This window comes from Pseudopipra pipra, chromosome 6, assembly GCF_036250125.1.
Source record: "Pseudopipra pipra isolate bDixPip1 chromosome 6, bDixPip1.hap1, whole genome shotgun sequence".
Taxonomy (NCBI): domain Eukaryota; kingdom Metazoa; phylum Chordata; class Aves; order Passeriformes; family Pipridae; genus Pseudopipra; species Pseudopipra pipra.
Window position 1 is genome coordinate 4,453,537 of NC_087554.1, and position 27,637 is coordinate 4,481,173.

General features: G+C 41.9%; 2 protein-coding genes across 2 annotated transcripts; both read left to right on the plus strand.

Annotated features, from left to right (window-relative positions):
- Positions 1–4,623: 4,623 nt before the first annotated feature.
- FBXO3 (F-box protein 3) lies at positions 4,624–17,323 on the plus strand. The gene is made up of 11 exons (XM_064657122.1): positions 4,624–4,772; positions 7,415–7,504; positions 8,286–8,449; positions 10,013–10,127; positions 11,646–11,850; positions 12,581–12,626; positions 14,064–14,148; positions 14,977–15,099; positions 15,516–15,631; positions 16,020–16,210; positions 17,209–17,323. The coding sequence occupies exons 1-10, from the start codon at positions 4,663–4,665 to the stop codon at positions 16,205–16,207; spliced, it is 1,242 nt and encodes a 413-aa protein (XP_064513192.1). The 5' UTR covers positions 4,624–4,662; the 3' UTR covers positions 16,208–16,210; positions 17,209–17,323.
- A 2,917-nt stretch (positions 17,324–20,240) lies between these two features.
- On the plus strand, positions 20,241–27,400 carry CD59 (CD59 molecule (CD59 blood group)). The gene is made up of 4 exons (XM_064657125.1): positions 20,241–20,342; positions 23,099–23,171; positions 23,841–23,942; positions 25,830–27,400. The coding sequence occupies exons 2-4, from the start codon at positions 23,108–23,110 to the stop codon at positions 26,021–26,023; spliced, it is 360 nt and encodes a 119-aa protein (XP_064513195.1). The 5' UTR covers positions 20,241–20,342; positions 23,099–23,107; the 3' UTR covers positions 26,024–27,400.
- The last annotated feature ends 237 nt before the right edge of the window (positions 27,401–27,637 follow it).

A 27,637-nucleotide genomic window follows, 5' to 3' on the forward strand; every position in this document is an offset into this window, starting at 1 on the left:
GCCGGGTCTGCACTACACAGATAAGAGCTCGGACCAAAAGGACGACCAAAGGTTGCACCAGGCTTCCTGGAAGCTTCAAAAGAGAAGCTTTCAGTGGGAATGGATGACTAAGGGAATTGCAAAGGGCTTCTGGAGGCTTTTATCTGTGTGCTGCCTCTTCAAATCTAGCTCAGCACTTCAGACATTTGTTGTTGCCATCCTCTGATGAATGAGTGCACTCTGGGTTCAGGTGTTCGTAACCAAAAAACCCACCACTGCAGCCTCATCTAGCTGCCCTCCTCATTAACAATCTCAGCTAATGACCTAAAGAGAGTGTGTGGAGCTGAAGAGTGAGCTGCTGTCTGCTTCATATAGATGTGGGGGTTTTTTAGTTCAGGAAAGAATAGCAGCAGTTTTCTCCGGGGATGCCTCATTATTCTCCATGTTCCTCAGGTAAAGAAACGCCTCCTGAGCTCCCATACAAAACAACTAAGGTCTCAGCACTTTCCACAGGATCATGAAATATTCCTCCAACCCTTGCTTTTGCTGGAGTCTTTCATACGTCAGGAATCAGGAATCACACACAGTGAAAATGCTGGAAGTGCATGAAATCAAGAATATTCCTGAGGCTTTATTACTGCCCTTTTGGACCAAGTTAAGATTGAAATTAGCAATCTTGGTCTCCTGTGGATGTAGTCAGTGCTAGTCTCTGTCAGTGTTAATTAAGCACACACAACTATGCACAAAACCTGAACACAGGTAGCAGTGCTGCTGACCTTTGATGAAGTACCGCTGATTATCCACTGAGTTACTCTTATACATTATCTGCTTAATTGCATGTGTTAGCTCTTGGAGGCAAGAATCATGCCCTTCTATGCCATCCATGCTCTGTAAAGTAAATAAACTTTTTTTTATACTTTCATAGGTTAATGTTTCCGTTTTTAGTAGTATTTTCTATTTGGTTTATGTGAAAGAGGATGATATGAAAAGCAAACCAACTCCAAGCTAAGCAACCCTGGGAAAGAAAAAAACTTGGCTTTGCCAGTTTGTGTCAACATTGAATCTTTCATCCAAAGAAAAAAGCCCAGTCTATCAACATTCCTCTCTAAGTGGGATTCCAAACTCTCCAAACATACATAAATATTTTAGACCCATTTCAGAGCTATGAATCTGAGACAAAAATATTTGCTAATAACAAAAACAAGCCTGAAGTCACAGAGCACTTTGGCTCAGAGCTGGGACGACCAGAAGAGGTTTCTGACAACCTCAGGCAACTGATGTAGGCAAGAGCAACCATGTAGGGTCATTGGACAATTCCAGGCAGAACTGACAGACAATTCCAGTTGCTCTGAGTCTTTCACTGTAACCACTAGATGAAGTCCATTGATTGATTCTTGGTGATTCCTTTAACTTTGTTTAACTGTGGAGCTGTCAAGGCTAATTTACCAACCTGTGAGATTCAGGAGGAGGGTGTTTTTGCCTGGGTCCACATGGCAGTAATGAGGAAAGGATTTTTTCATGTGTTGTTTCATTCTGTGAGAAAGCAGCACAAAGCTGTACTCTGACAGATATCCCATTTGTTACTAAAATGTCCGACAAGCTACTCTGCAATATTTAATTTATTCAGGTACACATTTCCCTGAAGTTCTGGCTCTGATCCCTTTCTCTGCCTCCCTGTCATCTTTCACATCTCATCTGAGATTCACTCCTGTGAAGCCTCAAAAAGCAATTTGTTATCAGTTCATTTGTAAATCCCCCACTTTTCAAAGGACTGCTGAACTGTCTTTATGTCTATAAGTGATTCACTGGAGTCACTGGATGACCCTAGAGCTCCCATTTTTGATTTTCTTACCCTACTCCTTCCGTGCTCTTTATTACAGCCACTCATTGTGTTCTGGGTAATTTGAGATGATCTGATTTCCAAGGAAAGGTCACCGCCTCGTTGTTCCTATAAAGCCCCGACCTTATTGCATCTTTGCCACAGTAAAGAACAAACCCAATAATAACAGTATAATAACAATACAAATTTTCTAGACCTCAGCTTCTTTCTTACTACCAATTCCCTAAGCTGCCTACTCCCCTCAAAGTCTCAGTTTTGCCCACTTTTTATTGTCCATTTAGAGCACTAAGAAGCTGATGTGAAAAGCAGACCATTCCCTGCCCAAAAACCTTAGCACATTAGTTGAATTTCAAGAGACACTCAGCACCCGGTGGTGAAGATCCCTAGTGTTTAATTTCACTAGGTTTTCTATAAGTAAAAATAAATGAAGGATGCTAAAAGCCTCATCATCCTTCAAAGATTAAACATGGGATGCACGAAGCAATCTGAGAAATTTTCAGCCTGAGGAGCACCTCTGATCTATTTGGCCGTTTGGGCTCTATGACTGGTGATAATGGAAGAAAAATTAGGCTCCAATTATTAAAGTGGAAAAGAACCTTTATGTCTAGAGTGAGATGGAAAAAGTCCATGATAACTTGCTGGTGTCACTTTGTGCAGCTGTCAGTTACTTAATAGAGAATGCAAAGGCTGATGTGGGTACAAGATCAAAATACGGCATTTTTAAGTGGTTTTATATTTGCTTTTGGTTTTGTGGGTTTTGGTTGGTTGGTTGTTTTTTGTGAATTTTTTGTTCTGCCTCAGGAACGGGTATTTCTCTTTTACTATGTGTTTTTCACACTTGTTAGGAGATCCTTTAGGAAAGTAAAATGCTAAACCCTTGACTAACACCTCAGATCTATGCAAGTACTAGAAGCAAAACTCTCCAGGCTTTGGATCAATCTTTTGGCAAAACCTGATGGAGATAAAGAATTATAGACCTTCTCTTGGCTCTGCATTGTTAGATCTTCATGGACCACAAGCCCAAGGACAAACACAAGTAAAAGCATTTTAGTAACATTTTAATCATGCATTAGAAACAATTCTTTCTCTCAAATCAGAACAAGCTCACTAAAAGTGAGGGACATAAAAAGAATAGGTTCTATTTTTGCTGCAGCTGTTGCATATCATGTGATTTGTTTCATATAAAAGGTGATCCATATATACCCTTAAGATGCAACATGTTTTTTTTTATTTGAAGCCATTCCCCCTTGTCCTGTCACTCCAGGCCCTCTCCAGCTTTCTTGGAGCCCCTTTAGGCACTGGAAGGGGTTCTTAAGTTCTCCTGGATGCACAACCCCAACACTTCCTATTAATTCCCATCCCTTCGGTAAACAGAAAACTTCAAAGCAATGGCAAACAGTCAGCTGTTGGAAGCAGGAAGTTCCCCCTCATCTTTCAGGAATCTCCATGGTCTGATCCTACAAGAATATATCCACATGAAAATTCAGTGGTCCAAGTACTCCACTGAACACAGGTAATTTTTTCTGTTTCAGGAAAGCAAATTAAGACACTTGATCTCTTAATATTCATTAGAAGGAAAGCACAGCTTTGTGTGCATCTGTTAAGCCCCAGATTGGCAAGCTGGGCTCCTGCCAGTACCCAAACCACAAGAGCCAGACACCATCTGGGATGCTCGAGGATATGGAGACACCTGCCCAGGGTTCACAGATTGGCACAGTCAGCAAGGGCTGAGCAGCACCAGGGCAGAGACCACCAAAACCCTGGTGGTCTGAGCTCCCCACAATGCTGGGGCTCTGTCTGAGTCAAGCATCTCTACAGGACAAAGTTCAACAAAGGCAAGGTCCTACACTGAGTCGTGGCAATCCCAGACACACAGGTTGGGCTGAGAAGGGATTGAGAGCAGCCCTGCAGAGAAGGACTTGGGGGTTATGGCTTATGAAAAACTCAACATGAGCTAGCAGTGTGTGCTCACAGCTTGGAATGCCAATGACATCCTGGGCTGCACCCAAAGGCCAAAGAAGAGGATTTTCCCCCTTTGCTCTGCTCTCGTGAGATCTGACCTGGAGAATATTGTCCAGTTCTGGTGTCCCCAACATAAGAAGGACATAGAACTATTGGAGTGAGTTCAGGGGAGGCCATGGAGTTGATAAGAAGGTTGGAGCACTTTTCCTACAGAGACGGGCTGAGAAAGTTTGGGATATTCAGCCTGGAGAAGTTTGCGTGGAGATCTCAGAGCAACCTTTCAGTATCTGAAGGGGACCTACAGACAAGCCAGGGACGGACTCTTTGTGAGGAACTGTAGTGATAGGACAAGGAGTAATGGGCACAGAACGAAAGAGTGAAAATTTAGGTTACATATTAGGATGAAATTCTTCCCTGTGAGGGTGGTGAGACACTGGCACAGGCTGCCCAGAGAAGCTGTGGATACCTCAACCCTATCAGTGTTCAAACCCAGGCTGGACAGAGCTTGGAGCAACCTGGTCTCGTGGAAGGTGTCCCCTGCCCATAGCAGAGGACAAGATGATCTTTAAAGTCCTTTCCAACCCCTTATAACGCTCTATGATTTTATGACACGTTTAACCACTGAGGCGGCACGGGGGCTGGAGGCGGCCGCCCTCCGCTGCTCGGCGGGGGTTGCACCGGGGCAGCGTGCGGGACCCCGCCCGCCCCAAAGCCCCGCAGCCCGGTCGGATGCCTTTAATCCCGCCGGGGCTGAGGGCTGAGTTCTGAGGGCTGAGGCTGCTGCGGGTGAGGGTGAAGCCCCGCCGCGCCCAGGGGGCGCTGCCTGGGCCGTGCCGCGCGAGCGCCGCGATGGGCGGTGCGTCCCCGGGACGTCTCTCAAGATGGCGGCGCCCCCAGACATGGAGCCGCCCGCAGCCCTGAGCCTGGAGCTGCTCCCGACCGACCCGCTGCTCCTCATCCTCAGCTTCCTCGACTACCGGGATCTGGTGAAGTACGGGCGGCTCGCGGGGCTGGCACGGGCACGGCGCTCCCGAGGCTGGGTGGGAAAAGGGTTTGGCTTCCTGCGGCGGACACGGCCTGAGCACCCCTTCCCTTCCAGCACCTACGGGCTTTCCCCCGTTTTTTCCTTTTTTTTCCCTTTTTTTTTTTTTTTTTTTTTTTAACAAATTGAGATGTTCCCTTTTACTGAGAGGGTGGTAAGACGCTGGCACAGGTTGCCCAGAGAAGCTGTGGCTACCCCATCCGTGGAAGTGTTCCAGGCCAGGTTGGACGGGGCTTAGAGCAACCTGGGATAGTGGAAGGTGTCCCTGCCCATGGCAGGGTTGGAATTCAACAGTCTTTAAGGTCCCTTCCAACCCAAACCATTCTGCGATTCTGCTTTTATCTCCCCCATTATATGTTGGCTTTTTTTGTACCTAAGCGAACCAGTAACTGAATTTGGGAAATCAGTAATTTTTTCCCCTAAAACTCTTGTGTATCCATGGGCAGACAAAGGGTGGTCTTGCTGCCAGTAAATATATTCCATCATGTGAATGAGCTTCTGTTTGAAGGAAGACCAAATGAAATTAATCGGGTGACTTTTCAGGGAAGGAAAGTTGCAGGTTCTTCTTGGAAGAGTTGTGACTCAGTAAAGATGAGAGTGTGGTTTTAGGTAAAACCTCACCAGTGAACTGCAGGCTCTGGCAGTGATTGAAATCACTGTTCAGTCAAGGAGGGAAGAATAATTATGAATAAAATAGAATATTGCCCAAATATGGGGGTTTGGTTTGGGTTTTTTTCCCCCTCAAAAATATTAGTCAAGAATGATAAAGACATCAGGGAGAACAAAAAAAGAGATTAAGTGTAACAAAAACTCTTAACAGTTGTTATAGATGGTCTGGTTGTAGTTGCTAATGGTGTAGTAAAGGCACTACAGTTTTTGTAACGTATTTAAGAAAATAAGATGGGTTTTGCTGTGCAAAGATAGCTAAATACTGTGCAGATGTCTTATTTATAAGGTCAGTAATGGCAGTTTTGCGGAACTGGCTGTTTGTAACACTCAAAGTGTTAATTGAGGAAATCTCTAGGTTGTTTATATTTACTTAAGCGACATATATACTGTAAGCATTACAAACACTACAGTTTCCCTCTATTCCACCAGCTGGTAAATCTGGTGGTGGCCCTTAAATATTTGGTCACTTCTCAGCTTTTGCATTGTTTATGTAATTAGTGAGAATGGCTTTAATTGCACTTTTATCACATTTTAAGCCACGTGATCCTGTGATGCCTCAGTAGCTTCTTTCCTTCCAGAAATTACAGGCTTGATTGAAAAACACCAACACAACAGATTTCTGCAAGGGCTTTGACTTGGGATATTTCTGTTCCCCACAGCCCATATATAATATAAATATAATAATAAAACATGTAAATATAAAAAATCCCTGTGTCATGAATGAAGTTCTTACATATCCAGATGTCAGGGGTTGAAGTGAATGTGTTTGTGTCGTTGAGGATGCAAAGGGTAATTTCAGTACATGCAGGAGAATCACTTTGATGAGGTTGATTTTGAAATACAATTACAATTCCAGTTTAAACAGCTTACAGTGGATATGAGGGAGGAAAAAAGATGTCTTGAACAGCTAGTATGAATAATTCTGTATTCTTAGTGCAAGATGCTTTGACCAGCTGTGGACTTTGGTTGATTTTACTTATAAAAGACAAGATTGAGAATCATCTTTATCTCATTATCTAACTATATCTTTCTTATTTACCAGTTTCTGTTCTACACTGACAAACCCCCAAAAAGCAGTAACTGAAAACTTAAGTTTGGTAACCTCATTTGGGGTATTTAGATGTTAATCACAGCCATTCACACACATTAACTGTTAGAACAAGCTATCAGAGGAAGTGATATTTCCACATCTAAACTGGTGGTATCTTTTGGGGAGGTTCTTCAAAGTTTAGCTGATAATTCAGCTCAAATTCATCGAGCCAGGATCAACTTAAATGATTTCTGAGGACTGTTTTAGACCTATATACTACAGGGTTTTTAATATTTCATTTGCAGTAGTGCTTCGTAGTGCAGGATGTGATTCTTTTAACTTTCTGAAGCAGCAATGCAATGGCAATAGCTGATATCTGGTTTTCATTAGGGTGACCTTGCAGTATTTATTTCCATGTTATCATCATTTGTATTTTTCCTGTGTCTGTCTTTTTTTTCTGATCATGAAGTTTGTTGTTTAAACAACTCTAAGTGGAAAGTAGCTTTTTAACATTCCAACTGTATAGTTTCTGTGGCTTGCTGTGGAAAAGATTAGGTAGAGCCTGACAGTCCAGGTAAGAAAGAGATTTAAATCATAGCCAGCCAGTGCTACTGGATTGCTTGCCACTGGAGGAGTGGAGTCATGCTGGAATCCTTCAAGCAGTGTTTGTACTGGTGTAGGTCTACAGGATGACCTGCTTTACAAAATCCCTTTGTGGAAAAGTAGTTCATGGCTTACACAGCTCTACCGAAGACTTTTAATCATTGTAAGCACAGCTCTAAAAGGCCAGCTAGCTAACTTTCAAACTCTGCATTTATTTCACTGCTCAGTGGTTATCCCTGTTTGTTTTGCTGCTCTTCTGCAATCAAATGTAATGATTTTATATTTATAGTTGCTGCTATTTAAATCGAAGACTGAATCAGCTGTCAAGCCATGATCCATTGTGGAAAAGACACTGCAAGAAATACTGGCTTATTTCAGAGTAAGTAGGGTTGTTTAAAGCCTTTTTTTCTCTAAAAATGAATTTCTAAGACATGATAAATTATGTAAAAAAGCTTCATGACCATGTGAGGGTTAAAAAGTTTTATGAGTGGATAGAGAAGAGTTGATGTGGAGACTTCTCAATTGTTACATTTTTATTTAGGTGTGTGAAGGTGTGCTAAATTTTGTAGCTTCAGCATTGGAGTGAGGAGTTGAAATATATCCTATCAGAGAGATGCAAGGGCTGCAACAATTTGGAGGCAAACATCCTCTGTCAGATGTTAGTCAGCACTTTTTTGACAGCCTGTCTTCCCATAGCCTGTGAGGAAAACGGAATATACAGGAATTCCCTAAGAATGTGCACTGATCTGAAAGTCACTGAGTTCTCATTTAACTCTCTGGTTTGCTCCTTAATCCTTCTTAGTGAGTGAATAAAGGAGTTTGTGACTAATGCAGTAGATAAAAAGCCTGTGTGTAAAATGTGCTGTGAATTAGCTATTCACCAGTTCCAGAACTCACTATTATACAGAATCTGTTTAAAAGGCACTCTGTGTAAAGGAGCATTGTTTCCAAATTTTCCCCTAAGTACTCCAAATGTTTCCTAATTTAGTTCCAGCTTGCTGTTTGAATAGATGCTGGAATTAATTGAGTTTGTGTAGCTTCACATAGCACAAAGTGTTCCTGGGTTAATATTCCTGCCAAATAACAAATCCCAACTCCTTGAGTTTAGAACACAAGCTTTTCAGGCTGGTATTGAACTTATTTCCTTTGTGTCCACTTAGAGAGGAGAAAAGCCGACGGAATGAGAGCTGGAAATCCATCTTCATCAGCACCTACTCCGACCTGGGGAGGTACATCCGCTACTATGCCACCCTGAAAAAGGCCTGGGATGACCTGGTGAAATACCTGGGACAGTGGTGTCCCCGCATGATCGGCTCTTTGAAAGGTACTGTCACACCTGCCTGGCTCACCCAGCTTTGTCTTTGGTTGACTGATTTTTTTGTTTGTTTGTTAATATTTTTTAGTGTAGTAATCCCATTACTCCCAATATTACTCTGATTTTATGGGTGAGGTTTTCTTAAGACCTAATTAAAACACAGTCACGCGAAAACAGGCATTTTAATCTGAAGCCAAACAAAAAGGAAGTTGTTTTTTTTTTTTCCTGTGGTCAAACAATTGTTTTTCCCTTTTTTTTTCCCCACTTAAGATTCTATTTTCAATTTCAGTTTGTGTTTTAAGACTTGAAGTACATCCAGTGTTCTGGCTCATGGGTTTTACACAGCTACAGTTGAGTTTGATCTTTTCTGGTATAGGGACATAAAAGAGTTTTAAATTTTCAACTACTCAGTTTTCTGTATGAAGTTGACTTATAGCCCAAGATGTTTGATATAACCTGATCTGAGAAATTAAAAGACAAATGATCTCTTTCCTACTTAAATCTTGAATTTTCTTGCCTTGCTGGATAGTGCTGGATTCCTAAGTTTTGCTAAGTATTTGTGATAATAGAATATGGTTAGAACTTAATGTTTTCTTTACATTTTTGTGGAGGTGTAGCTTGAGGCTTCACTCAGGTATTCAGAACCTCTGAATTGTCAGTCAGATATTTGGTTACTAAAATAGAAAGTTGGGGGTGTTGAACAGATTTTACCACAGTTTTACTTCCAAAATCCCTCGTAAGCAGTTGGTGCAATGAAGCTTCTCTTTGTCTACAGAAAGTCAAAAATAAATTAAAATTATCAATTTCCACACTTGTAGAGCAGTGGCAGGTTTTAGATAAGACCTTTGTAGATAAACCTTTTAGATAAAATCTTTTTAATACCCTTTGTAAGTGATATTGTTTCAAACCTTTTTAATACCTTTTGTAAGGGATATTGTTTCAATGAATTGTTAAATTATGTCCTATAAATGAAACAGATAATGAATACAAAAAGGGTTTCAAAAGATTGCCAAACAAACCTTGATTGGAACGGACCATACAGGCCACCCAGTTGAATTTTGCTAGAAGTGAGGGTGTGGAAACCTGCATGTGGAGGTGTAAGAATAGTTACTCTCCGCCCCTTTCTGTTGTTGATATGAAAATCCCCTTGTTAAAATCCATTTATTGCTTCAAATTCCAGGTGAATGGTGGCTGCAGCCAACATATCTGTGTTACTGATTGAACTGGAAACTGAGAGAGAATGATAAAAGAGTAAAATCAATATTGCCTGAAAGTTGTAACTGGGACTCAGCTCATGACAAATTCTGGGGAAAAGGTTGATTTCACTTGATAAATACTTTGTGCTGAAGTCAGGCCTGTTGAGGTTTCACTGGCTGGAGATTGGTGCTGTCTTAAATAATCAGTTCATGTCATCATCTCCCTTCCAAATTTATGTCATATTCATTCTGTGCCACCCAGCACACAGTGAAGTCACCAGATACTGACTTGAGTCTGTGTTCTTTTGATCAAGGCATTTACAAATTCCATGCTTTGTGTTGGAAATACTTAAAATAGCATTTCTTTTGTCCCCAGAGAGTGTGAGGGAGGAAGACCTGGATGCTGTGGAAGCGCAGATACGTTGCAAACTCCCGGATGATTATCGATGTTCATTCCGCATCCACAACGGGCAGAAGTTGGTTGTGCCTGGGTAAGGAGGAAAAACTACTCACCAAGTTATTAATTCCTGTTGTATTTCTTGGACACCTTATTTATTAATGATGTAAAATGTCTCCTGAACACGATAAATGAAGCATTTAAATGGATTTTCACTGAGTCACCACTTGAGTGACACTTCTAGAAATGGCTGCCTTCTAATCTTGGAAGTAATTGAAAACACAGGATAGATTTCTAATTGCTCCAATTACTCTTAAACTTCCCTGTTTCCTAGTGAAAACCTTTTTGATTTTTTGCAGTAACTCAAACTTCCAGCTGTTACGCTTTTAATCATCCCACTGCAAGTTGCTTCCCTGAAGTTTTGCTTTGTATTACAGAAGTAAATTAGCCTCTTGCACTCCTCAGACTTCATTCTTTAATACCTTTCTTCTTCTTTAAAATGGTTAGGGAATAACTTTCAAATCAGTCATATTAAGTAGAATGAAAATATCAGTTCTGCAAATTAAGTTTTCTCACTAGATTTTACAATTTTATGCAGTTTCAGCATAAATCAGAAATGGAAGCAATTGTCATTGTCAGGTGCTCCAGGTTTCTGTGTTTGGATGTTGGTAGAATGTGCTAATTCCAGGCATGACTTCGTAAGGAGAAAGAGGAATGGAACCTGTTGCCCAAGATGGGATCAGCCTATGGCACACTGACATGTGGCAGCTTGCACCTGAGTCACTGCTTTCATAACACCACTGAAAGCTCAGCATCTGCAGGAGTTTGCATCTAATTTGCCTTTCCCTGGTGTTCTCAGCAGGGAGTGTGGGTGTGGATCTATACACTGCAGACCTGTGTACTCTTCCTTTGCCAAGTGCACTGCCCTTGGGAGTTATCAGTTTGGTCATGTTACCTTTTTTGATCATTCTTACATTGAGTGTATGTTGCTTGGGTTTTTTATTTTCACCCTGGCTCTCATCTAGCCCAACACTCCTATCAGCATTAACCTTAGCTTCCAATGCTCACCTCCGTTCCTAATCTCTACACCTTTCCGATTAGCGCTACTTTTTTCCAAATGCTTATTTTCGTCTTTTATATATGAGAAGAGAGACTGCTTTTACTGCTTCAACATCACTTTCTTACTGTCAAAACCAAATAAAAAATCCCATCCCTTGCTGTGATGCTTACACAAAGCTAGTTAAAAATTAGACAGTTGATGACCTTGCTATATCATGTTGATGAATCTTGTCTCATTCCTGCCTCGTATTTCTGTTTACTTGTGTCTGCGTGCCTTAGTTTTATACTGAAATTGTAATCTCTCTGACTCAGTGGTTATTTTGCTTCTCAACCTTTTCCCTGAAGCACAGACCACCTTGCTCAGTGTAATTTTGATCACTGACTGTCCCCGTAGCAGCTTGGTATTGTTTATTCCATGGAAACATCGTGGATGCTTTGATAGTATTGAAATGAACTTGTACAAAACTGGAAATAGAGATCGCTGGCTATTATTATATTTCCCAGAAGATCACAGCTTTGCCTTGTGGATTTATCCTGTTTTTGCTGTTTCCAGTCTGATGGGAAGCATGGCCCTGTCCAACCACTACCGCTCCGAGGATCTGCTGGACATCGACACAGCAGCTGGAGGGTTCCAGCAGAGGCTGGGGCTGAAGCAGTGCCTCCCCCTCACCTTCTGCATCCACACTGGCCTGAGCCAATACATGGCCCTGGAGAAGGTGGAGGGACGGAATAAATATGAGATCTTCTACCAGTGTCCAGTAAGGAACATATGTTTATACTTGCCAATGTACTTTGCTAATGATTGATGGTGCCCCTTTGCATGTTATTGGGTGTCTGAAATATTTTATGTAGCAGAAAGTGAACACTAAGAGATGATTATTAGTTTACCCCTGAGTTACCATCTGATTATCATTGACATGAAGTTGTTAATGGCTATAGCAATTTCTATAGGTCATGACAGTGGACAAGATTCATTCTTATTGGAAGGTATCAATTTAATTTGCTCAGTTTATGGCAGGTGTGTGTATATATATGTACACACTCCCTGTTTCTGTAAGGAAGAAAAGACCTGGTGGCTTCCCTTCCACCATCCATTCACCTGAAAAAACAGTGGGATGTGTAAAGGATGGTTCTTGTAAAAAAGATGGGGATCTTCATCCTGCTGTCGAGTTTGTGGCAGTTTGTTTTCAAAGCAGGTAGCAATGACATTTCTAGGGATTGTTTGATAATGGATCACTTGAAGAACGTTAAGATTCTCCTTTGTATTATGCCAAGTATTTAAACCTTCTGGTGCAGCTTGGGAACTTGGAATGTTCCTCAAACACTTCTATTTTGGTTCATCTGTGGACAGCCCTGCTGTGTTAAGCAGCCAGATTTAGGTTTAGTGAATATTGGGAAAGTGTTCCCATTGTTATATTTCAAGTGTTGAATTTGAACCTTGTAAGTCCAATGCTCTCTTTCTAATACACCTTAAACTTTCCCTTTTAGGACCAAATGGCTCGAAATCCATCTGCTATTGTTATGTTCATTACAGGTAACAATTGAGATAAAATATTTTCTATTAAAACTTGCCCTTCTGTGTGTCTTTGGTACGAATCAGTCACTTTCTAACCTGTCTAACAAGGTGAGCAAAACCTCTGTTAGCTGTCATGGGGTGATGTCAGCGCTTATTAAATACAACACCCAAGTGGACAGAAAGATTTTATTTTCTTTTCTTTTTCCCCAGTAGTTTCTGCAGCCATGTGAGAGGTTGAAAAAATCTGGTATTTGTGGTTATGTCAAATGTAATTCCTTTCAGTGGCAAAGAAGACATGTAACAAGTGTCACCAAAATTAATACTAAAATGTAGCCTGTCACATTTCTTATTACTGTGAGAAGCCACACTGGGCAATGCTATACCTTGGGTAGAAGGTAGTCAAACTCTTAGCCACGTTAGTTTGAGGAAACCTTTTTAGGTGTTGCTGCTTGTGGGATGGTCCAACTTATTTCAAAGTATTCCACTTGGCTGGAAGGGTTAATCTTGGCTTACCACAGGGTGGAGGAGAAGCTTCACACACAGCATTTCTCTTGTAGGTGGCAGGTAAATTGATCCAATTTCTCCATCTGGAGTTACTTTACACAAGGTTTGCATTTTGTAGGTTAGTGGTAGAAAGGAGGATAATAGACATGGAGTCCCTTAGACTTCCAAAAGGGCAAAGGACAGCACACAGAGCTCGTGCTCAAAGGAAGAAGTGGTAAGTACACTTAATCGAATAGGAGTGGGAGCACTTAATAACACATCAGTGAAGGTGAGGATAATCATTTCTCAGTATTTCAGCTTAAATCCAGTTTTGAATCACAAATATTGACAAACAGTTGAACTCTTCTATAGAGCTCTGTATTGCAATGCTTGGAAGATTTATGGCTGAGAAATTCTGTGTATGAAACTCTGAGAGTTAAATGTGACATCTTGAGTGTCTGCTTAGCAATCAGGCTGTTCCAAAAAAATGGCTGTGGGTGTATGAGAAGCTGTTCTCAGACAATGGCTCCAATTGTATGAAAATCCCAGGCTCTTTGGAATGACACACAGCCTTAGTCTTCTGGGATTGTAGCAGGAATGTGGAGGGTGTTGGACTTATCACTCTTTTTAAGGAGAGGAAATTCTGCACCTTGCTGGCATGTTTTTTAGAAACTATTCATATGGAAACCAAATAGTGAGACCATGATCATAATGTGAAAGTATTATAGTTAAGGGATTCTTTGTTGGCTGTGTGATTTCTGGAGTGTGCACTCTTAACTCCTAATTCTTGGTTGGTTCCTGCAAATTCTTGTTGGTAGGATGAACTGGAATATCGACTGACTCATCTAAGGAAGTGAGAGTTTGTTATAAAAATATTCAAAGCTTCAAACTTTTTCCTTGAGGTATTTACTGTAACGTGCTCAGTGGTACATTTGCCTGTCCTTATGAATGCTTTTTTTCTTTGGTATGTAGGTACATCCTACTTGGAATGGTTTACATCCTATGTAAACAAAGTTGTAACTGGAGGTTATCCCATCATCAGAGACCAGATTTTCAGGTATCGTGACTGGCATTTATAACCTCAGTGCAAGGTTTTGATGCTGCTTCTAGAATTCTGACCTCTTTCCAAGTAGTTTTTGGTATCTGAGACAAAAGCTGAGGGTGGAGAGAGGAAAAAGCACATGAAACTTCCTGAAAATAAAGCTGTAAAACAGCAACCTCATTTTTTTAACCAGAAGTTTCAGAGCTTATAACTTTGCATTAATGGGACCAGAATTTTGAATTATAGGTGATCTGAAGTTTAGTGAACAGCAGGATATTTATTCTGTGTGCCATGAGTGTGTTGCTGTTACAGGACTGTTCTGAGTTATTAAAAACCAATTGTTTCAGCAAATTGGTCTTAAAATGACACTTGAGTATGCAATAAACAGGACTTGATCTGGTGTTTGAATCTTCTTGCACTTGCAATTCTTCTAAATACAATCAAGAACCTTAATTCTATCTAACTGGGATGCTGTAGAACCAAGTTCTTGATCTGTAAATTAATTTGCTGTTAGAATTTCTAGGTTTTATTCTTTGAATAGCAGAATGACACAACCTTATTAAACAAGTGTGTTTGCATTGACTTCAGATCAAACAATGCACCTAACTTGGTGCAAGTGTTAATGGAGTTCCAAAGAGAGCTTCTTAGGTGATGAAGAATTACACGTCATGAAGACACTGCACACGCCCATCCTTTATTTTACTGCTTAATGAAAGGTTAAAAATTACATTTAATTTAGCATCACAGTGTTCTTATTAGTAATTAACTAATTGCTTTCCATGTCTGTTTTTCTGTATTGAATATGCAGAGCTGTTTGCAGAGTTAATGTTTTCCTCTCTGTAGGTATGTGCATGATAAAGAATGTGTTGCTACCACAGAAGATATTACTGTGTCTGTGTCCACCTCTTTTCTGCCTGAACTCAGTTCTGTACATCCACCACATTATTTCTTCACTTACAGAATCAGGTAAAAATTGAATAAAATTGAATTATTTCTTTTAGCACAGGATAGATCTATGGAATCTCCAAAGCATCAGTTGTTGCAAATTTATGTCCAGCATTCAAAACACTTCTAAAATTAATAGGATGTGCCCAACATGCTGTACTTTAATATAAAACACACTAAATTATTACCTGGTCAGGTGGTAATTGGAAAAGCACAGTGGGGTAGGGGGAAAGAAATTACAAGCAGCTCTTGTGATTTAGAAAGGGGTAAATAACAGAGTGAAGCAGGGGCATGGAGATGTATTCTGCCAACTGAGTCAGGTTACTTTACCTTAATGGGTTTTTTTTCCCAGCTTACTTTGAGATCCCAAGGGCACTTAAAGAATTTCTGAAGTGTGGGAAAGTAGTTTTGTAACTACTGTGTCGTTTGGCTTCTAGAATTGAAATGTCCAAAGATGCTCTTCCTGAGAAGACGTGTCAGCTGGACAGTCGATACTGGAGAATAACAAATGCCAAAGGCGATGTGGACGAAGTCCAAGGTCCTGGAGTAGTTGGTAAGTGAAAGATTGCTTTTCCTAACCCAATGGAGAGAATATTTAATGTATTTATTATGAAAATTCTGTTATTAGTTGTTGGTCAGGGTAGTAGTTTTATGGTTTGTATCAAAATCATTTTGTTGCTTGAGAGAAAAAGATATGCTTCCATCTGTTTTGGCTTTAAAAGTTGGTTTGTAAGGGATATCTGAACATCCTGCTACTTAACTGCTCTTCAGACAGTTTGGGGTTTTTTTGAATATCAATAATTGCTGAAAGTCATTTATGCATCCCCTGGAATATAAAATGAGCTGCCTGATTATGTTGTGGAGTGCAAGTGCTTTAGCAAACTGCTAAATTGTAGTTCTACTTCAGTCCTTACCATTTTGATTTAATATTTTACCAACAGGGGAGTTTCCAATTATCAGTCCAGGGAGAGTCTATGAATACACCAGCTGTACTACGTTTTCCACAACATCTGGATACATGGAGGGCTATTACACCTTCCATTGCCTCTACTACAAGGACAGATTCTTTAATGTCACAATTCCCAGATTTCATATGGTGTGTCCAACATTCAAGGTGTCTACAGCATGAATGGTAAGTGGAGATGCAGTTTTCAAAACAGCTCCAAACAGACCATGAATGATATTTCAGATATTTTGCCTCCAAATCTGTTTGGATTTCAGAGTTCTTTAAGAGGTTCTTTCTTGAAAGGCTCTTTGAAGTGTGATCTGTATGACCACGCTCATCTGTTTTAGCTTTAATAACATGTCTGCTTTTTTCAGACAAGTTCCAGTTAATGGCAGTTTAAAAGCTGTACAGTCTGTGTGATGTTCATTAGTTCTTGCTGAAAGTGCATTTCATAAAGTAACTTTGCAAATCACCAAGATGATTCACTTGCTGTTAATTATAATGTAATTTTAGTTTGGAGATTGCAAGTTAATTGTATAATTTCTCCCTTTTCTTTGGCACATTTAGAGAAGAATCCTTGATGTATTTTATTCCTAGTTTTTGTGCAAGCACTGAGTCTTTCCTCAGGGGTAGGCATTGTGCACTTTCTCAGGTTTATCCCAGGATTTGAGACACTCACTCCCTGTGGCTCTAACAGGAGGTGCCAGCAGATGTCGTGCTTCTAACAGAAAGTGACATCTCTTAACTCTTGCTCACAGTTTTGGGAGCTGAAACCTCCTTCCCTTCAGCTGACTGTAAAAATAATTTGCTTTTCTCTGTTGCTTTACCTCTGTTTTAAAGGTAGCAGTGATCCTTTTGTTTTTAAAATAAATAAAAGACAACCTAAGCCACCAAGAAAATAAATAGAGCTGAGATACTGAATTGGGGGCTTACATAGTGGTAGGTATGGAATGATGAAACCTAATGGAGATTTACTGAGTTAAAGGTCAAGTAACTTGGTAAAATGATCTCTTTTGCAAATTAAACTCAGTAATTGTAAGGAGCTGGTTTCAGGACGTGGATCTCAATGTTTGCTTCAGTTCATCAACATGATAATGCAGATCAGATTTTTCTAGGCAGTTGTTGGTGCTTTCTTATAACTGAAGAGAAGGTTTTAATTAAACCATGGGTGTGTTTTGTATTAGGAAACAAATCCTAATGAGCCTGCAGTGGATGAAGACGAAGATTCCACAGCCACAGATGACACTAAAGATCAATCCAGGGTGTTGGACATTCCTGAGCCCTCTGGGTGCTGCCCACATCGTACCTGATGGGATTTCTCCCAGACTGTTTCTGGAAAGCTTCTGGAGCTGAACTCTTTGGGGCTAGTGCATAAGAATATTTCTGACAATTGTAAATGAACTCTCTGTTGCACATCAGGACAACTAGCATGAATGTTGGTGCCAGTTCCAAGATCCATTAGAGTATAACTTTTTTTTTCCCTAGTTTGGAAACGGGAGTGGAGGGAGGGGACAGAGGGAGGGAAAGGAAGAGAAAGCCGTTTGGGCTTTGTCCACTTTTTTCTGAAGTGTGAAACAGCTTGATAGTCCAAGGTAATCATATCTTACATTTTTAAACTATCACCTATTTATGATCATACTGGAAATAGGGTGTGGGGGTTTGTTTTTGTACAAGCATTTAAAATTAGCATTTAAAATCAGCAATAGACAAGATGGCAAAAAAGGCGTATCCTATTGTCCTTGCTCATGAGTTTCTGCTCTGAATAACTAAGAATGAAATTTGCAGTTTGGTCTGTATATCCTATTTGGGTGAGTTTAGGTGCTCTTATGCTATTTTTTCTTTTAAATCAACATAGGAATAGCAGAAAATTCTGGTCATCAAATGCATAAATTAGGAGTGAAACTGGCCTTATTTTTAGACAATCTGTCAGCTTAATTTTATGCTAAGTGACTCTGGTTGGATAATGCCTCTGGGAATGTAGTGTCCATGCATAAATCTGCCACTTGTTGACCAAGAAACTTCTCAATGACTACAAAGGATGGATTTGTAAATATATTTTGAGGTTTTTTTTCTTTATACGATGTTTGCTGTTGTCATAGGTGACCAATTTATGTTAAGTATATTTCCCTAAATCCTCTGGATTTTTGTAACTACAAAATAAAAATAAAAAAGAAAAAAAGAAAAGAAAAAAAAAGAGAGGAGCCTGACAGAACACTAGATGACTAGAAACTTTAAATATAAAGAAGTATCTGTTTGGTTTATCAGTTTTACTTTGTTTCTGTTGTCATTAATAAACAATTTAACTGCCTCCTTCACTCTCAAGGTCTACATGGGACTTTCTTGCCAAAACTTGGGCAATAATTATGTGACAGCAGTGCTGGAGTAATTTCTTTTTGACAGGCAGAATTAGTAGCTCCTATGAGGGGAGAAAAAAATATTGTGGTTTCAGCTCAAAGTTTCTGTTATTGATTAATTGCAGCTTTTTTTTATTGGACTCTCCATGTGCTCAGCTTTCTGAAGTGCCACACAGCACTTCCACAAGGCAGGTTTTGAGTATGATCCCTACAGCAGGCATTCAGGTGGAACATCTAGAGAGGCAAAACCAACTTCTGTTGTCCCTCACAAGAGTGAGAATTGCTGGAGTGGTTCCAAAACGTTGTCATTGTGAGTATGCTCCGTATTAGCTGGGAGGGGAAGATGTGGTCTAATGCCTTTTCACAGAAATTTCATCAAGGATCAGTGAAAAAAGGTTTTAGTGGGACTAGAACTTTCTCCAGGGCTGTCAGTCTGTTGTGTCTTTTTAAGGACAAGATAACCCTCATGGTTGGAGGCCTTTCCTGGGAGGATTCCTACCAGGATCTGTATGTTCTAGTTCAGTGGAATCAGCATGAGACTCTGCACAACCCTTGGCAATTTCACTCTTTTTTTTTTTTTTTTTTTAGGGAGTGGTTCTCCTTGGGTTGTTAAAGATGAGCTGTAATAATTGCTGTCTGTGGGAGAAGTCACGATACAGGACAGTGCTGTTCTCTCAGCTGCAGTGGGGGGGGGGTGAGGCCTCTGCTGGTGGCCAGGGGTGTCAGTGGAGTGAAGAGGGAAGCAGGGAAGTGACAGGTTGCTGTTACTGCTCCAAACAGTTTGTGTTTGTGACAGGGAGGTTATTTCTTTGCTCCAGGCAGCTATTTTAGCACAGGGCGTATTTGCCTGGAGCTGCCAAAAGCGTTGTAGCTCTTCAGGATGTGCATTTGAGGTGGGGCTGAAGGCAGTTGCTCTCCCCACCCCACCCAAAACTGAAGGTAATGCCAGGGAAGTGTGAATCACAGAATCCCAGGATCGATGTGAAGTGAAAAAGAGCAGCCAAGACCGTTGAGGAAAACAAGGAGTTGGTGATTTTCCTCAGCACTGCTGGGCTGTCAGAATCTTCACGGAGCAGCAGGAGAGAATTGAGTGAGATCCTGCAGGTTTTGGGCAGGTGTAACACCCACCACACAGTGCATCCAGCTGCCAAATTCTTCCTGTGGTCACTGTAATCCAAGATCTGTAATCAGGAATCCAAGATCCTCAACACAGGAATGTCTTTCACTTCCTTCGGCCACCATCCTGCAGGTGCAGCCTGAAGTTCTGCCACCTGGTTCAGATCTGACTCTGGTACTGGTGCTCGGTTAGGACTTCACCTGGCAAGGTAAAACCAGCCCTGTTAACCCTGGCACATCCAACAGAAAAATGAAACTAATCTCATCCTTTTTCTGTCCATGGAAGAGCCCTACACTGACAGTCTCTTTATAACTGTAAGATTCCTTCAGCATTTTTGTGGGATTTTGCTGGTTGAATGATTTAATGGAGAGGACCTTTGGCCATGATTTCCTTGCTATGACTCCATTACATGAGAGAAAAACAAGTGCTGTGCTGGACAGTTGAAAAAAAAAAACTCAACCAAAAGTTGCTATGCTGCCCCATTCCTTGGAAATATTCCAGGACAGGTTGGACAGGTCTTGGAGCAACCTGGACTAGTGGAAGGTGTCGGAGTTGGAAAGAGATGACCCGTAAGGTCCCTTCCAATCCAAACCATTCTAGGGCTTGACCGCGAGTGGCGACGCATGACAGGCGGTAGCCGCGTTCCCAAAAACCCTTCTCGGCCTGTGGAGGCAGCGACTGCGCAGCTACCGCCCATTCCCGCTCCCTTGGGATCGCCTCTCCCGCCCTCGGCGCCCCGACGCCGGGAACCCGGCGCTCCGCCCCGCCCCGGGGGCGGCACAGGCGGGCCGGGCAGCGCCGCAGCCCCCGCTCCGCTCACACCGGGCGGCAGCAGGTGCCGGGGAAGGTGAGCGGCAGCGGGGCCCGGCGGGCAGCGGCGGTGTGGGGAGAGGAGTGGGGGGGGGGAGGGAAGGCTTTCCCCGGGAACGGCGGAGGTTTGGCTCGGCAATGTGTGTTTACGCCGTTTTTAAGGCGGTGGTGTTTTGCCCGTGCCCGGGGCTGTCCTGAGTCACGGCGGCGGAGCGGCCGCACCGCACTGCGCTAACGCGGGGCCGGGGCGCTGCGGGCACCCCTCGAGCGGCCCCGGAGAGCCAGGGAAGGGAGCCGGGGGCACCTGCGGGGGGTCTGGGCTCGGGAACGAGTGACCTGGGCAACTGCGCAGCCCGCTGCTCCCCGCAGGCGTGGGGCTCGTGGTGCTGTTCCCTGGTCCCCGCAGGAATGGGGCTTTGTGGTGATGTTTCCTGGTTCCCGCAGGGATGGGGTCATGGTGCTGTTTTCCTGGTTCCCGCAGAGATGGAGTTTGTGATCCTGTTCCTTGGTCTCCCCAGGGATGCGGTTTTTGGTCCTGCTCCCTGGTCTCCACAGGGATGGGGTTTTTGGTTCTGCTCCCTGGTCTCCACAGGGATGAGGCTTGTTGGTCCTGTTCCCTGGTCCCCGTAGGGATGGGATTTGTGGTCCTGTTCTCCCATTCTCTGGTCCCCATGGGAATAGGGTTCATGGTCCTGTTCTCTGGTTCCTGCAGGAATGGGGCTTGTGGTGCTGTTTACCCCATTCTCTGGTCCCCACCAGGACGGGGATGGGGCTCCTGGTACTGTTCCTCTTTTCCCTGGTCCCTTGCAGGGATGAGACTCGTGGCCCTGTTCCCCTTCTCTGATCCCCGCAAGGATGGGACTTGTGGTCCTTGTCCCCTGGACATCCTGCAGGAATGGGGTTTGTGGTCCTGATCCCTGGTCCCTGCAGGGATTGGGGCTCGTGATGCTGTTCCCTTTTTCTTGCCCCTTTCTGTCGTAAATTGTGATTTATGGTGGCAGTAGCAGCAGGTTTGTCCGCCTGCCCTCTCCCAGGTGGGACTGCAGAGAAATTCTGTTTCACAACGACGCACTGAGCCTTTCATTGCAGTTGTTGTTTCTTGTCATTGAGGTGGGTTGGATGCTTGGGTTAAAAAAGCAATTTAGAAAATTCAGTCTAGGAAATGTTTTTGGCTTTATTTCTTTTAAGCCATGATGTGAATTGCTGTCTCTATATATTATTTTATTTTTTTAAGCTTAAGTTTTCCTGTTTTTAAGCTAAAGTTTTCCTCCCTGTCATTCTGGAGTACAGAAACAATTACTCATTTCACAAAAACAGACTGGTTGAATTACTACTGGCCCTGATGATTTTTATTCATTTGCCTTATATTTATTCTGGTCATGACTTGGTTTTGCTAAAAGGCGAGACTGTTTTCCCGTGCTGACACATTGGGTGACTGAGGACTCCTGGAAGATGGAGAGATTCCCAGGGAGGTTCTGTTTGCTGTCCAGAATGGCTCTTGCTGTAACCACCAGACCAACAGCCCTTCTGCAGATTCACGTCACTGTGGGATGAGCCTGTGGCCTTGAAGGGCTTCTTTTGCAAAGTTGTTTACCCCAGAAAAATCAACTCATCTTGCACATTATGGTTATGTTTTTCTTAGTTTTCCTGCTCTGCAGTGGGTCATACAGACAGGAAAAAAAAAGTGGTAACCCTTTTTTTTTTTTGTTGCATTTTTTATTTTGTTAGACACAGGTTTTTTGTTGTTGTTGTTGGATGGGATTTTTTTTGTCAGTAGGAAAATTAAAAAGGATTGAGAAGCATTTAAATATTGTTTTGCTCTGAAACCATCTTTTCAGTCTTCTGGGAGAAAAAAACTCCCAGAAGCATGGTTAGGGCTGCATATAGAAATAGCTTCAAGCAGAATTAACAGGGTCAAGAGCAGTGATGTGATGATTTTATCATGTGTAAAACTTGTTTTCTGAATACCTTTAATATTCTGGGACTTTCAGTCCCTCTTGGGCTTTGAAGACAAACATAAAATCATGCTCTCCTAGCACAAGTATGGTCTCCCCTCTCCCCTCTGTGCCTGCTTGATGCCTTCCCTGAATATCCTACTCTGCAATAGCAGAGATTTTTTAGTGGGAGCTCTGATTGCAGTTCAGACTCTGTGCAGAAATCTGTCTAATAACTCCTGCTTTGGAGCTGCCTGTGTTCAAACGAAATCCTGCCCTTCCCATCTCCCTGCTGCTCATGGATTGCAGCAGTCATGGAGACCTGAGCCATCACTGCAGGCACTCGGTGGGTTATTGAATATGTCAGTCCCTCAGGGAGAGGGAGAAATTTTGGGAGAGGACAGGCAAAAGCTCCTTTAGAACAGCCAAACCTCTTGCAACACCATGAGAGAGAAGAAAGGAGCACAGTCTGCCTCCAGGGTTATTGGGGAATTGCTGTGAAAGAAAAAGCATTTGAGACATAAATGGTCTTGTTTTTGTTGTTGTTAGGTGCATTTGTAGCTGTGAGGAATAGGGAGACCTGTTGAATGGTGTAATCAGAAAGGAGAAATGAGACCCATCTGAGCCTGTCAGGGCTCAAATATCAATTCTCAGAATAAAAATCCCGTTCTCAGAATAAAAATCCTCTCTTGGAAAGTGAAGTTATTTTTCTCTCTTGTCTCTTCCTGTTTCTCCTGGCCAATGCTTCCAGTTCCATACTGAAGTCTCGAAGTCTGGATTCCTCACTGGGGATTTTGCTAGTTCCATGTGGCTTTTAAATATAATTAACATGTAACATTTCTTTATTCCTTCAAACTAGGGAGGAAGCATGACCAAAATGAACTTCATCCTGTTAACCGCCTTCATTGTTCTGGTTGCTTTTTGTAGTTTTGGTGAGTAGAAGGGAGGGACCTTCCTATGTAATGTTGTGACAGGGGCTGAGAAAGTCATGGCAAAAATGCCAGAGAAGGAAAAATAGCCTGGATTATTTCATACCATTTTGGGGAATGACAGTGACCTTTGAAGCAGGGCTTAGTTTCTCTCTTAGTTTCTGATTGTCTTGGGTCAGAAGAGAGAATCAGGATGTGATGCTGCTTAAAACAGCAACAGACTGTGGTGGTTTGCTGCTGGAAGACTGGGTGATTTGGAAACCAGTTTGTTTATGAGAGAGAGATGAAATAAAATAGGGATAGAATAAAATTGTGCTGAAAGTGTCATTGCCTGTCCTTTCCTGCCTGGAAAAGGCAGTCTTTTAAGAGCAGATAAAAGAAGCAAAAATTTAATACCTTGTTCTGCAGGCATATAATGGTGCTTTTAAAAATGACATGAGTACATGCTTCAAAATCTGCCTTTCAGAATTGCCAGTTTTGATTTGTACAACTGACATAAGCTCGATTTTAGCTGAAGTCTTGAATTTAATAATTTTAGCTTGAGTTTAATAACCAGGCATTTGTTTTGTGACAGTTAGATGCAGACAGTGATTATTATTTTTTTTTTGTTTTTAATGCTGCTGCTGTCTCAGTGCTTGATTATTCATTAAAGATAAACCCTTGTTTTCTTAGGTTCTACCCTAAGATGTTACCACTGCGAGAACAGCCCTTCCTTGTGCAGGTCCAACAGCACTTGCTTAACGAATGAAGATACTTGCTTGCAGATGAAATTTGGTATGTATGGTGTCCCACAGACCTAAAATAAACACAACTTGTATCAGTTTTCATCACCTGTGCATCTCTAATCTGGCCTTAGTATGCATTTCTAAGCCTCTCTCAAAAGAAGGTTGCAAATCCTTTTGAAGGTCATGCTTATATCCAAGCAACTGATAATGTAATGATGATTTAGGCAGTTGATTTATAGTTGTACAAGCATATATACAGATGTCTGTATATCTAGATTTAAGAAACAAACAAACAAAGAAACAAACAAAAACCCACCCAAAGGAGCTGGAAAAAAATAGGAGACGGCGCTAACTTTAAAATACAAACTCTTTGCCCTGAATTTGTTGTGCTTTAAGAACAGATAAAGAATGTGCAGCCCACAAAATACACCTAAAGATGAAGACTGTTGTTTAGGAATTGTCACTACTAAAATAAATTCACTTTTCCTGAGGGTGAAGGAATCCTCACAGAATCGCAGAATGGTTTGGGTTGGAAGGGGCATTTAAAGATCATCTAGTCCCACCCCCCTGCACTGAGCAGGGACATTCTCAACTAGAGCAGGTTGCTCAAAGCTCTGTCCAAGCTGGCCTTCAATGTTTCCAGGGAAGGAGCATCCACCACCCCTCTGGACAACCTCTGCCAATGTTTCACCACCCTTATGTGCTCTTCAAGCTCTATCTCCTGCATATTCTTCCCTGAAAGGGCTGTCGAGCCCTGCCACAGGCTGCCCAGGGCGGTGGTGGAGTCACCATCCCTGGGGGTGTTGCCCGTAACAAAAACACAAACCAACAGAGTGCCGGTTTATGCGGTGCTTTATTCGGGGCCCCGGGAACCTGCGGACTCACGTCCCAAGTCAGGATTCCGAAGACCCTCATTCTCAGTTCAGCTTTTATACACAAACAAGTTTACATGCAGTTTCCACAGCAAAACAGTTACAGTTTCCACAGCAAACCAGGTGCAGTTACAAACAAGCTCATACTTCATACTGATAACAATTAATAATCATCTACTCTAATCATAAATCTGCTTAAGTTGTCTTACCCCTAGAAACTGTTTAACAGACCCTTGCCACATCCAAGGTAACAAATCGTTATATACATGCTTGACTAGATCCTTTGATTATTGTTTCCACTTCTTCAGCACACAAACAAGGTTGCTAACTTACTACTTTGGAGTGTTGCTTTCTAGGCCTACTCTCCTACTAAGCCTTAGCCATTCTACTACTAAATTTAAATTGCTCTGCAACAGGGGGATTTAAAAGCACAATTTATTGAATCCAACATCTGCATTTCTCTTGGATTGCTGGTGATAAATGCAGGAACTGATGATAAATACAGGAACTGTGGAGTAGCTCCATGGAGCGCTAACAACACCATTGCAATCACAAGCTTAATATCCCAGATCACCACTCAGCATAGCTGAGGGTGCAAGACTTAGCAAAAGGTGTCCCTTCTGCAGAGGGTGAGGGGGACAAACCCACCCACCAGTCCCTGCAATTTCATGTCTCATCCCTCAGTTATTTTCTGTGCATTTTACACCTTACTAACCACTGTTGTGCAAAGTGCTGTGGGCGGGAGTGTGGTCAAACCTTCCCTGCCTTTGTGGGCACGTGGTAAGGGTTATTTCTTGGTAGGAGGTGAACAAAACATTTGTGGGTATCAGGTGTAAGTGAGGCTGCAGAGCTTCCACCTCACTCCACATTCATCCCCGATGCCATGGCAACACAGACCACCAGACCTCCATCCAGTTGCTGTGTTTACACCATGTCACATATTGAGCTTTGCATTTTCTCCAGTGTTTTGTGCTTCCAACACCAGGCGGTGCTTTTCTCTTTGTACCAACAATGGTATTACTGTCAATATGATCTTAATCTGTTTAATTTATTTTTTTTCATAGGTAAATTGAGAACTTTCTCCTGCTGGAAGTATTCCCAGTGCAAGATGAATGAAATTGCCGAATTCTTCCAGCTGGATAATTTTGAATTCTTCTGCTGCCAACACGACCTGTGCAATGAGGGGGCCATTACTGGGGTTAACAAAGCAGCCTTCAGTGTTGCCTCTGTAATGGCCATGTTATGGATGCTCCTGTAATAATCCTGATTCCTATGCTGTACTTCCAAGCTGAAATTACACAAAACCATTAACTCTTTTCTATATTGTACTTCTCACATTTTCAGTTCCTATCTGTGGGCAAAAACATTACCTTTCCATTCTAAATTCTGTTTCCTGAGGTTTTATCTGTTAAATCACTGTCTCCACTCACAGGAAGGATGTGTGTGCTGTTACCAGTTACTGAGGTGTTTTGATCTATCCCCATATTCATAGGGAAGAGAACTTATTAGGAAGTAGTGTTATTATGTGGAGAATTGGGGCAAACTCCAGTGGGTGGTGTGAAAGAGAAGAAACACTACAGTTTTTCTGCTGGAAACCATCATATTTTTACTATCCCATAAACTGTAATTATTGGGTGGCATTTCTGTGGGGTTTGGTTTGTTTTTCTTTGGATTTGCGCTCACCACAAGAAGTGTTGGCTCATAAGTATGACCTTGCTGCAGGCTTCTGAGGATGGAAATATTCAGTTTAAAGTAATGTAGACTCTTTGTTTCCATCACTGTAACTTTTTTTTTAAACAAGCCAATGATATAACCTTGTCAAGTACTGTTATTTTGAGAGAAAGCATCTACATTTCTTAAGCCAAAACCAAAATAATGCTGTAAGTGAAGAACACTTTTCCCTTTTTTTTTTCTTATATATATTTCTGTGAGCATGTAGACAACATGTGCTGGCTTCTTTTTTTATTTTCCTCATGCGATATCCATGCCTAGGATTTTAACTGAGCATGTGCTTTGCACTGAGTATTTATTGGTATACTGAAAATTGATTATAAAATGCTAAAGAATTGAAATGGCACATCTAGTTTACTTTCCCACCTAGTTGGGTTTTGGTGAAAACAGTGACATGTAAACTTAACCTTTCAAGCTTCCGCCTAAGAGTATTAAAATCTTGCAGAACTTTATTTTTTTGACTTTTATGCAACTCTATAAATGCCAATGCACAGTATAAGTGTGTTTATATAGCATGAATAGAAGCTGCTCAGTTTGGATGTGTAAGAGGTCTGGAGCTGGAATAGTCCATGGTGGCCTTTGATACATCTCTGGTACCTGGGGACCCTCTTGATCAGGTATGATGCCAAATTCTCCTTTTTCTCTTCTGGAGCTGTTGATATGTCCCTCCCAGAGTTGTGGTCCACTGCCAATGGAATATCCTCTTCTTGAGGACCCTCTGCAGGGTGCCAGTGATGCCAGTTCACCCAGGCAGGACGAGGGCGTTGCTCCGTATCCACGGTGTGCTCTGCGACGTGTCTTTTGGTTAAGCTTATCATAGCTGTGAGAGTATCCTGGGATCTGTCCTATCACTCCAAATATGGAAGTCATCCTGTCTTTGATTAATAAAAATGTCAAAAAAGAATATGTGGAGTGAGCGTGTGGTGATTTATCAGCCTGGTATTTACAGTTGGATACAACTCCAGTCATTTCCACGAGAGGTGCATCCAGACTTCCCATCCAGAGACTCTTAGCAAGTTGCAGGTAGACTTCTCTCCTTCCTTCTTCTTATTTCCCACCTGATTAACAAAAACAGACACTAGAAGATAGTAATTTCTGCACAGTGACCAAACTCAGGCTCGTTTTAAGTGAAAAAGTATTA

Bases quoted from the DNA above. Each gene is read 5' to 3' on its own strand.
- FBXO3 (XM_064657122.1), top strand. From the start codon at position 4,663: ATGGCGGCGCCCCCAGACATGGAGCCGCCCGCAGCCCTGAGCCTGGAG. The intron at 4,773-7,414 runs GTACGGGCGGCT...TTATATTTATAG, and splicing joins GACTACCGGGATCTGGTGAA to TTGCTGCTATTTAAATCGAA. The intron at 8,450-10,012 runs GTACTGTCACAC...TTTTGTCCCCAG, and splicing joins CATGATCGGCTCTTTGAAAG to AGAGTGTGAGGGAGGAAGAC.
- CD59 (XM_064657125.1), top strand. From the start codon at position 23,108: ATGACCAAAATGAACTTCATCCTGTTAACCGCCTTCATTGTTCTGGTT. The intron at 23,172-23,840 runs GTGAGTAGAAGG...TTGTTTTCTTAG, and splicing joins GGTTGCTTTTTGTAGTTTTG to GTTCTACCCTAAGATGTTAC. The intron at 23,943-25,829 runs GTATGTATGGTG...TTTTTTTCATAG, and splicing joins TTGCTTGCAGATGAAATTTG to GTAAATTGAGAACTTTCTCC.